Source organism: Somniosus microcephalus, chromosome 3 (assembly GCF_052327205.1).
Source record: "Somniosus microcephalus isolate GS21.2 chromosome 3, FLI_Smic_1.0, whole genome shotgun sequence".
Lineage (NCBI taxonomy): Eukaryota > Metazoa > Chordata > Chondrichthyes > Squaliformes > Somniosidae > Somniosus > Somniosus microcephalus.
In genome coordinates, this window is record NC_140989.1 from 235,053,903 (window position 1) to 235,066,015 (window position 12,113).

The 12,113-nt window shown below is 46.5% G+C and overlaps 1 protein-coding gene across 1 annotated transcript in view; it reads right to left on the minus strand.

The window, feature by feature from the left end:
* Window positions 1-12,113, minus strand: part of astn1 (astrotactin 1) — a 3,287,998-nt gene that overhangs the window by 2,805,276 nt on the left and 470,609 nt on the right. Inside the window, exon 5 of the mRNA XM_085982255.1 lies at window positions 8,472-8,639. Coding sequence (XP_085838381.1) covers window positions 8,472-8,639 — 168 coding nt within the window. The remainder of the gene's footprint in view (window positions 1-8,471; window positions 8,640-12,113) is intronic.

Below are 12,113 nucleotides of genomic sequence, written 5' to 3' on the forward strand. Positions count from 1 at the left end.
CCGCCCCATTCCCACTCGGACCTCACCGTCCTTGGCCTCTTGCATTGTTCCATGGAAGCTCAACGTAAACTCGAGGAACAGCACCTCATCTTCGATTAGGCACTCTGCAGTCTTCCGGACTCAATATCGAGTCAACAATTTCAGATCATAACCTCGGCCCCTATTTCATTTTTTCTTGTAATTTTTCCACTCCTTTCCACCCCCCCTTTCCTTTTGTTTCTCGCTCACACCTGGCAGCTATCTCTTGCCCTGCTAGTACACTTTACACCTAATCTCAGCCTATTACCATCTCGTCTAGCTTCTAATACCTTTTATTGTCTCTTTTTTACTTCTTTTGTTTCTTTTATTCTTTTGTCCGATCGCAGCCCTGCCTCCGATCTATCTTCTTTTCTTTCCAGTTTTGAAGAAGGGTTTGACCCGAAACATCAACTCAAATTTCTCTCCACGGATGTTGCCTGACCTGCTGAGTTTTTCCAGCATTTTCTGTTGTTATTCCATTGCACTTGTTACATATGGCAAATAAATCTAATCTGAATCTGAATCTCTCACTCTCTCTCTCTTCCCCCAGTCTCTCGCTCTCTCTCTTCCCCCAGTCTCTCACTCTCTCTCTTCCCCCCAGTCTCTCGCTCTCTCTCTTCCCCCCAGTCTCTCTCTCTCTCTCTTCCAACAACATGCCCTCAAAAGACCGTTGGCACCGCCGGGCACTTCAGCTGGTATATATATATAAAAAAGGATCCGTCCGTCTGTATGTCTGTCTGTCTGTCTGTATGTCTGTCTGTCTGCTATACACTCAAAAGTTATAGAGCGTACCTACACATATGTTATATCAAAAGAAAGTTTATGATTAGGGGAGTGTCATAGGCATATTTACTTTTTGGTCAGACAAAATTGTTCGGACAGTATACAAAAAACTTTCAAAAATCCGCTCATTAGCGGTTGGCCAATCATACGGGGGAATCCGCTCATTAGCATTGAGTGACGTGAAGGTTGACCAATCTACAGGGGGAGCGTGCTGCATCACGGGGGGCGTTTCATGGTGTGTGTGGGTGGGGCCTAATCTTTCAAACTGCCGTTAGTGCCTCACAAAATGGCGGCCACGGGAAAACTATCTCCTTCCCTCACTCTCTCTCTCTCTCTCCTCTTCCCTCTCTTCTTCCTTCTCTCTCTGTCTCCTTCACTCTCTCTCTCTCTCTCTCCTTCCCCCTCTCTCTCTTGCCGTGAGTGCGGGACCGGGAAAACCACGGCTTTCCAACGAGCCGTCCCCAACTGCAATCTGACACGGGAGTCCGCAGCGAAATGCGTTCATCTGCCGCCCGGCCAACCGGGTCCAAAGGCCCGCCGCGTTAACCATGAGGAATCCGGGGCTCGCTTCGGAGCGATGGGCACCCGGCCTCCCATTGTCGGACTGACTCCGTTCTGGTACCGAGGTGAGTCGGGCCGGGCCTGAGGCAGGGAGACAGAGGAAAGGAGGGAGAGACAGGGGGAGGAGAGAGAGAGGGGGAGGGAGGGAGGGAGAGGAGAGGGGGAGGGAGGGAGAGGAGAGGGGAGGGAGAGGGGGAGGGAGGGAGAGGGAGAGGGGGAGGGAGGGAGAGGAGAGGGAGGGAGGGAGAGGAGAGGAGAGGGGGAGGGAGGGGAGAGGAGAGTGACCAGCCCACCAGTCTCATAACCAGTTTTACAAAAAGCCTGGGCAACGCCGGGCACCCCAGCAAGTAATATATACACGCTTTAGCAACTCAAGGCAGCAGCTCTGTTTATAAATGTGCTCAGGCTGAATGAGTGATCAAGTTTGTTTCAGCACTGTGTTTGTGTGCATGGTGGATAAGTGTGGGGTGTAAATGTAGGCTGGATGCCTTGAGTCACAAATATTATTTTCTCCCTCAGTTTCTCATTCGGCTTTGCTACAAGAAGCTTTCTTGTGACACCGCAGGTCACAGCCTAACATGGATCCAAACATATTCCGAGCCTGTCTCAGACTCAAATCCACAGGTAAATGTCAAAACTGAAAATGATATTCATACAATCCTCAGATTTGGCATCAGGGCATCCGGTTGTTACTACTGAAGGAAAATAATAGCACAAAAGTCCGGTCTAGGGAGTATAACCAAAGGAAACAAATGGAGAGCAAGAGCCAAGCAATAGACAGGAGAGGAGAAGTTTATGGACTAGCTTTGCATCAAAAACTACTGCAAGGAGGCAGCAACCAAACTGATTCCCAGCCCATAGATAGGTTCTTGCCCAAAATCTGTAGGGAAATCATTACTCCAGAGTATTGGAGAATGACATTTCACCTGTTCCACATCTGTTGTTTTTACCAATAGCATGCCATTAATTAGTTGACATTATGAATAGATAGTTTCATTGTAGTGACACAGAACTAATATTTTGAGTAGTTGCATGCCTGTGGAATGTCAAGATCTACGCACCCATTTTAAGCCATTGCATTTTATCCAGAGTTCTCAGTGGGTGAACTGCATCTCAGTTGTACATGCAGTCTTCTTACTTCAAATGCAGTAGTTAATCTAATTCCGAGCCAGATCTCAAGGTAGATATTCTACTTCGCAACTGTTGATGCAACCTCAAAGTTGATACTAATTGAGATTCCTGTGACTCAGAAAAGTTTCATTGCAGCCAATTCCTGTGCCATTCGCTTGCTTCTGCTTTAGAAACACTAGAGTTCTGAACAAGTCAATTAAATAGCACCTACAGCAATGGAAAAATGAGTATAGTAATCTGGGATGTAATGTTTAAGTTATCCACCAGATGGAGCCAAATATTAAGGGTTCACATTCACCAGTATTTAAGGTAATGGGTCATGTATTCAATGTCCTGGTACACCAATTAACACGGTAATATGGCATTGCATTATGGGTACGACTGAGGTGGATCCTCCATCTTGGCTCGTGCAGTAAGAAATGTGCCTGGCCTCCAGCTTGTAAGAGATATGTTTCTCTGCTACACCGTGTAAATAAACAGTTGGGTTTTGTTCCTAATATCTCGCTTCTCTCAGTTTCTGACCTTACCACCCGGATATAACATATTGGCGATGAGGATAAACAGATCACGTCTTGACGAAGAAAAAAAAAGAAAAGGAACACTGAATAACGGATCATGGCTGCTACGGTCGGAAAGATCTCTGCTTTTGATGTTCAGACGCAGACCTGGGATGAAAACTGCGAGGTGTTGATGCATTTCTTTGAAGCAATTGATATAGAAGATGTCGGAAAAAGGAGAGCTATTTTGCTCACTTCCGTGGGAAGTCAGACGTATAGTTTAATGAGAAACTTATGCAGTCCTGAAAAGCCTGGAGGCAGATCATTTGCTGACTTAGTGGCCTTGCTAAAGGACCATTTCAATCCCAGACCGAGTGAGATTGTACAGCGTTTCAAATTGAATTCACGGAACAGAAAACCGGGAGAGACTGTATTGGATTATGTAGAAGTGTTGAGGAAATTGGCACACGATTGTAGTTACGGCAACAACCTGAAAGACATGCTGAGAGATAGGCTAGTTTGCAGGATAATGGATGATCGAATGCAGCGGAGATTATTGTCCGAGACTGGGCTTACGTATGAAAAAGCGTTGGAACTTGCTCAAGCCATAGAGACAGTGAACCGAGATATAAAAGAAATACAAAGTTCCGACTGGGCTACTACAGAGCAAGTTGTAGGTCAGGTTGTTGTGCACAAGTTAAATATGCGTCAGAAACCACAACGTGAGCATGTAAAGGCATGTTAAAGATGCAATGGTGATCACCTGGTGAGGGAATGCAGGTTTCTGGAGGAAAAGTGCCACAAGTGTGGGAAGAAAGGGCACATAAAACGTGCATGCAGGGCAAAAGCAATTGTGGAGGAATACAAACCAAAAGGGGGAGGAAAGCAAAACCTAGGAAGAGAAGTGAAAAAACAGGGAGCACATCACATCAGCGGAGAAGCTGAGAAAGAAGATGACATGTTCATAATGCATAGTATGATAGAGAACATTCCAAAAGTGGATCCTATCACTTTGATACTGACAGTAAATGACTCCAAGGTCAACTTTGAAGTGGATACAGGATGCGGTGTGACCATAATGAACAGGGAGGAGTACTCAAAATTGTGGAACCGTGCATAAGCTCCAGAGTTAAAGTCTTGCTCTACGCAGCTTAAAACATATACCGGTGAATGACTGGCGACATTGGGTACAGCTACTGTAACTGTGCAACACAGGGACACCGTGGAACAGATACCTGTAGTTGTAGTATCGGGTTCCGGACCAAACCTGTTAGGTCGGGGCTGGATACAAGAACTTAAATTAGATTGGGGAGCAATAAATCAAATAGAGGGAGGCAAACAGTTGTCTTTGCAAGAAGTGTTGATTGAACATGAGAACATGTTCAAGGAAGAACTTGGCACATTTAATGGCCCCCCAGCTAAGATTTATGTAGACAAGGAGGCACTGCCAAGGTTTTTTAAACAACGATCTGTGCCGTATGCCATGAAACCGAAGGTAGAGGTTGAGCTTGATCGTCTTTTGAGAGAGAACATACTGGAACCCATGAAATGTTCAGAATGGGCAGCTCCCATTGTACCTGTTTTAAAACCAGACAATTCGGTAAGACTATGTGGAGATTATAAATTGACAGTAAATAGGGTGTCTAAACTAGAACAGTATCCTATTCCCAAAACAGAGGATCTCTGCGAACCTGGCTGGAGGGAAGAAATTCACGAAGCTGGATATGAGTCATGCATACTTGCAGATTACACTAGATGAGGAATCCAAGAAGTATGTAACCATAATTACACACAAGGGTTTGTTTACCTATAACCGCTTACCATTCGGTGTCTCATCTAGTCCAGCTATTTTCCAGAGGACTATCGAGGGTGTACTGCAAGGGATCCCACATGTTTCAATCTATCTGGATGACATTCTGGTGATGGGAAGAACCGACCAGGAGCATCTGAGCACTCAGAGTTACTACAAAGATTGGATAAGGCTGGGTTACGGCTCAAGAGGAGTAAGTGCACTTTTCTGGGGAATGAGGCCGTGTTCCTGGGAGACAGGGTGGATGCCACCGGGCTCCATCCAATCAAGGAGAAGGTACAAGCACTGCAAGAGGCCCCAGCTCCTACCAATGTGACTGAGTTAAAAGCTTACCTGGGACTGCTAAACTATTATAACCGATTTTTACCAAACTTGGCAACAGTGTTAGCACCTCTTCACAAACTTCTGTGCAAGGAGACACAGTGGCAGTGGGAAGAGGAACAGAGGGTTTCATTTGAACAGTCAAAGAAACTGATGCTGTCCTCGGATGTGCTGGTTCACTACAATGCAGAGAAAGACATAATTCTCTCTTGTGATGCTTCACCTTATGGGGTGGGGGCGGTTCTTTCACACAGCTTGGAAGATGGAACAGAAAGACCAATAGGGCTTATGTCTCAAACTCTGACACCAGCGGAAAAAAACTATTCCCAGTTAGATAAAGAGAGGTTACCAGTAATGTTTGGGTTACAGAGGTTTCACAAGTACATATATGGCAGGAAATTCACCATATGCACCGATCATAAACCTCTTCTATCTCTTTTTAATGAAATGAAAGCAGTACCACAGATGGTGTCACCCCGGATCCAGAGGTGGGCAGTGACGTTGAGGGCATATGAGTATGTCATCGTTTACAAGGTGGGCAAGTACCATGGGAACGCAGATGCCTTGAGCCGTCTTCCACTGCCAGGTACACCTATCCGTGCAGCTCCAGAGGACAGAGTTTTGATGTTGGAGGACACGGACACGGCAATTGTGACCGCAGAACAAGTAAGGACATGGACCGGTAAAGATCCAGTACTGTCTAGTGTCCGAGAATATGTGATGAGGGGTTGGCCACAGCATCCGGAAGGGACTGATTTCACACCTTACATTGTCAGGAAGACAGAGCTGGGTGTGCAGGATGGTTGCGTGTTGTGGGGAGCACGAGTGATTATTCCACAGCCAGCACGACAGTCTATCCTAGGGCAACTACATCAGTGTCATCCTGGAGTTTCGCATATGAAAGCCTTGGCAAGGAGTTACTTGTGGTGGCCAAAGCTAGATAAGAAGATAGAAAATCTAGTCAAGACATGCAGCACTTGTCAAGTACACAGGAAGGCACCAGCAGCGGCTCCTCTCCACCCCTGGGAGTGGCCGGATAAACCATGGAGAAGATTACATGTAGATTATGCGGGTCCATTCATGGGAAAGAAGTTCCTCATAATCATTGATGCCCATTCCAAATGGATGGATGTTTATCCTGTAAATTCTGCTTCATCTACTGTTACTATAGACTGCCTGTGTAGGAGTTTTAGTAATCGAGGGCTACCGGAGATCATAGTAAGTGACAATGCCACATGTTTTGTGAGTGCAGAAACAAAAGAGTTAATGAGAAACAATGGCATAGTGCACGTGATCTCAGCTCCATATCATCCATCTTCAAATGGATTTGCGGAGAGAGCCGTACAAACATTTAAGGAGATGATGAAAAAAAGTGCGGAATGGAGTTTGGCAGCCAAGGTGTCACGAGTTCTGTTCAGCTACAGAATAACACCTCAATCTACCACAGGACTCTCTCCTGCTGAGCTGTTGTTAGGACGTCGACTACGCTCCACTCTTGACCTGGTTCACCCAGACCTAAAAAGGAAGGTGGAAAACCGACAAATCAAACAAAAGGAGAGCCATGACAGAAGGACAAAGAGCCACAGTTTTGGAGAAGGAGATGCGGTCCTTACCAGGAATTTCAGTTATGGTCCAAAATGGATTCCTGGCGTCATAGACTCAATGACCGGTCCAGTATCATATACGGTCATGGTGGGAACTGGTCAGGTAGTATGCAGACATGTAGATCAGATACTGACCAGACAAGGGGAAATCAAAATGGAGGTTCCAGAGGAGATGTCGGAGGACAAGTTGGCCCCCAGTTATCCAAATGCATCGGTGGTACCACCACCACGAACAGAGCCAGTTCCACCTGGACCCCTTCGTCAAGAGGAAACCATCGTAGCAGAGTCAGATACTCTATACTGCTCAGGAGCAGCAGGTGCCTCTACCACAACCAAGCAGGGACTTGACTGTAAGATGTTCACCAAGGGCTCACAAGCCACCAGAGAGATTGATAACGACCTGCTAGATTCGTGCAGTATGGACTATCATTAAAGGAGTTTCCTTATGGGACTTTTAAAGAATGTTGTTAAGAAATTAATGTTCAACTTAAGAGGGGAGGGATATAGTAATCTGGGATGTAATGTTTAAGTTATCCACCAGATGGAGCCAAATATTAAGGGTTCACATTCACCAGTATTTAAGATAATGGGTCATGTATTCAATGTCCTGGTACACCAGTTAACACGGTAATGTGGCATTGCATTATGGGTATGACTCAGAGGTGGATCCTCCATCTTGGCTCGTGCAGTAAGAAATGTGCCTGGCCTCCAGCTTGTAAGAGATATGTTTCTCTGCTACACCGTGTAAATAAACAGTTTGGTTTTGTTCCTAATATCTCGCTTCTCTCAGTTTCTGACCTTACCACCCAGATATCACAATGAGTGTCACCATAACTCTTACGGTCCCAATTTAATCTGGGGATGAATTTCAATCCTCTCCCGATTTTCAGACAGCATTCTCAGTTTATTAAGTGCCCTCTAAGCCTAAAACTGTTGGTCCTTAAACTTATTTGGAGTTCAAGATTTGGGCAACTAAGCTAATCTGAAATGCTGTATTTGTGGTTTTTCCCACACTTCTCAGTCAGAGATATTAACATTTTATTGTAGTTTCATGCTGAATAGTTTAAATCTCAAACTACGCAGCATCAAAATACAGTAATGTATTCATTTCATTGACTGAGAAATGAGCAAAAACATTATGAAGTGCATACATGCCAAAGCTCCCTTCATTTGTATTTGTTGGAGCTTTGATGCATTAAACTCATAAAAAGTAGAAATTATTTTACTAGAATATTCACACCAACAGACAAAGTTAAATAAAGTGTCACTGATTTGGCCACTTGTTCCTGATGACCAAGTTTGCAGGTGAGGTATGCATGTCACTGATATCTAACAAGAAGTCACTGATATCTAACAAGAAGGCAGTCCTTGTAACACATGTTGCATAAATTTTATCTCTCAGCTAATTTCATTCTCAGGGTTTTCCATCACTCAAGGCCGTCTGCCTGTGCCGGGGGCGGGTCTGGTCAGGCGAATTCCGAGTTGGGCGGATGAATGAGCTGCCTAAGTCAGGTGAGGGAAAAGAGAAAAAAATATAATCTGCCTTGCTGCAAGAACTCTATGATTAGATTAGGCCAACTTGATCTGCACCCCCACCCACCCAACCCATGTCCTCCAGATAAGATCTGTGATAAGTCCCGTAGAGTTTTCATTGCAAGTTGTACAGAAACCCGCCATCAATGCTCACAACAGAGTGCAAGTCACAATCTCAGCGTGTTGAACCTCGGCAATAAGAACAAGTCTTACCTGTGTCCAGGTCACACTCATGCTCGCAGGGGTCGATTAGGCGACGCCCACACAGCTCCATTACCCAGGGGCCGCTGCTGTTCTGCTGGTGGTAGAGCACCACCTGAGCTGGATTCAACCAATTACTGGCAACGAGCTGGCTTCCATAAAGCAAGATGAATCGGCTGCCTAGGCAAAAAGAAGAACCAGACGCCTGTTAGCGACCCATGATTGAGACGAGGCTGCACAAGAGTCTGCTTAAATAATCACAGATGGCAAGATAAAATTCAATCATATTTCAGAAACAAATGAAACATTCTGTTCCAGTGGAAAAGTGGAGCATCTTTGGAAAATAGTCAACTTGAACAGCTTACCAACAAAAAATAAAAATCTATAATAAATTAGTCAGTTAAATATTTTGTCATCCCACCCAGAATACACTGTAGGCAGATGAACCAGTCTGTTTGCAACCTTGGCATCCTATTCAGCCCCAAGTTGAGTTTACGACCCCATATCCTCTTCATCGCAAAGACTGCTTACTTCCACCTCTGTAACATCACCCACCTTTGCCTGTACCTCTTGTCACCTCCAGACTTGACTATTCTAACGCACGCCTGGCCAGCTTCCATTGCCCCACCCTCAGTAAACTTCAGCTCATCCAAAACTCTGCTGCCCGTATTCAATCGCGCACCAAGTTCTGCTTACCCATCACGTCTGTCCTCATTGACCGACAGTGCTGCCCGGCCACCGATGCTTCAAATTTACAATTTCCATCTTATTGTTTACATCTCTTCAGGGCTTGCCCCTTCCTCCCTGTCTAACCTCCTCCACAGCTACAACCCACCCAACCCACTCCCCAAACTCTCCTTTCTTCTGGTCTCTAGTGCATTCCACCTGTTCCACGCACCCATGGCAGCCGTGCCTTTAGCTGCCTCGGTCCCACACTCTGAAATGATATCTTAAACTTTTTTCTTTATTTGTTCATGGGATGTGGGCATCGCTGGCAAGGCCAGCATTTATTGCCCATCCCTAGTTGCCATTGAGAAGGTGGTGGTGACCTTCTTGAACCACTGCAGTCCGTGTGGTGAAGGTACTCCCACAGTGTTGTTAGGGAGGGAGTTCCAGGATTTTGACCCAGTGACGATGAAGGAACGGCGATATGTTTCCAAGTCAAAATGGTGTGTGACTTGGAGGGGAACTTGCAGGTGATGGTGTTCCTATGCACCTGCTGCCCTCGTCCTTCTAGGTGGTATAAGTTGCGGGTTTGGGAGGTGCTGTCGAAGAAGCCTTGGCGAGTTGCTGCAGTGCATCTTGTAGATGGTACACACTGCAGCCATGGTACGCTGGTGGTGGAGGGAGTGAATGCTTAAGGTGATAGCCAGGGTGCCAATCAAGTGGGCTGCTTTGTCCTGAATGGTGTTGAGCTTCTTGAGTGTTGTTGGAGCTGCACTCAGCCAGGCAAGTGGAGAGTATTCCATCACACTCCTGACTTGTGCCTTGTAGATGGTGGAAAGGCTTTGGGGAATCAGGAGGTGAGACACTCACCACAGAATACCCAGCCTCTGACCTGCTCTTGTTGCCACAGTATTTATGTGGCTGGTCCAGTTAAGCTTCTGGTCAATGGTGACCACCAGGATATTATGGTGGGGGATTCGGTGATGGTAATGCCGTTGAATGTCAAGGGGCAGTGGTTTGACTCTTTCTTGTTGGAGACAGTCATTGCCTGGCACTTGTGTGGCGCGAATGTTACTTGCCACTTATCAGCCCAAGCCTGAATGTTGTCCAGGTCTTGCTGCGTGCGGGCATGGACTGCTTCATTATCCCTTATCTCGCCACCTCCATTGAGCCACGTTAAAACCCACCTCTAATATCTCCTTTCTTGGCTCAGCATCATTTGTTGATGACGCCCCTGTGAAACACTTTGGGAGATTTTTCTACATCAAAGGCACTATAGAAATGCAAGTTGTTGTTGCTGTAGGCAGGTGAAAAATACTGCCATCTGCCTAAATATAATGTTGGTCTGCACGACAGTACAGCTGATTCTCAGCACCAACCAGAAGGCTGCATTCATCCTGGATATGTCAAAAATAACCATATTTTAAACAGGATTGGGCTAATGGATTAATGTAGCCATTGCATACATTAATATTTCATTGCAATATATATTATTCACCTAGTCATAAGTCTATAGTTTTCAATGGGATAAAGAAAAACTTGACATAATTCCTGTGTACAATTTTGACAAGATAAAAAGCAGCAGTTATTATCTATCTCTATATATAAAGTGGTCCTTCTGTCCTTCTGTCTGTCTGTCTGTCTGTCCGGCTATACACTCTCAAGTTATAGAGCGTACCTACACGTGGGTTACATCAAAAGAAAGCTTACAATTCCGGAATGGTCATAAGCATATTTACTTTTCGGTGAGACAAAAATTGCGCCTACGGTATCCAAAAAACGTTCAAAATTCTGCTTATTATCTGCTCATTAGCATCGAGTGACGTCAAGGTCGACCAATCGTACAGTCGAGCGACCCGACGGTCGACCAATCGCTGCGTCGCGGGGGCGGGTTCCTAGCGCATGTGGGTGGGCCATCCTAGAGTCGAGCGACAGGACCATTGACCAATCCTACACTTCAGCGACCTGACGGTTGACCGTTCTGAAATGAGGTGATTGGCCGCCATCTTGATTCCAAACTCTTCGTTTCTTTTTCCCACTTTCTGCGTGTTTCTTTTCAAATCTACATTTCCAGCAAAAATAAAGTTGCTTTTAAAACACAAAGGCCTAGAAATTCATTGTAGCCACTTTTGGGGCGGTAAAGTCGGGCGGCCGCTAAAGTTTGCGCCCGCCGCCAAATCGAGGCCACTTCTCCGATATTCATTAGCTTCGCCCTAAGAGTTTGCTCGAGCGCTAAAACTGGCGCTGCACGCCTCTCTTTAGGCGCTAAGCCGGTGGGCCGGGGCGCTAAACCGGAAGTTGGGCGCAGGGCAGGTGCGGCGAGCTGCTGATTGACGGCAGACACTCTGGCTCCGGTGAGCTCTTAAAGGGGGAGGGTGGATTTTTTGAAAGGCCTTTGGGGAGGGTTTCTCTCCATCTTGTTATGTGTTCCCGGCACACCAGTCGTCATCGTTCCTCCTCCTCCTCCTCCTCCCTCCTCCTCCCTCCTCCCAGCCAGCCAGCCAGCAGTACCATTTCTAGTACAGGAGGGCCCTTTTATTTGCGCTCCCCGCGGCCCGCATCGGCTGTGTACCGTTCCACTTCACAGTCGTTAGGGCCGCCCGGCGCACAATGGGCCGGCGCGAGTGAAGTTCTGGTTCGGGGCGCACAAAAGGCGTTGCACGACGAAATGACGTCATGATCTGCGCGCGCAGCAGGGAGCGCGCTAAGACTTTGCGCCGGCGCTAAATGTGTACTGAAGTTGGGGCGAGGCGCAGATCGCGCTGTGCCTGGGCGCTAAGCGCCTAGCGCTCGAGATCTACTCCTCCTAAGGCGCTAACGGCTGGCGCACCCAACTGAATTTCTAGGCCAAGTTGTTTTTTAAAAAAGTTAATTAATTTGTAAATCTTTTCTCTAACCTCTATAATTTTCCTACCTTTCACCGTTTTTCCAGGCCTCGAAGCCTGGGCCTCTGTTGCCCAGCCACGCCCGAGCTAGGCACCTCCCGTC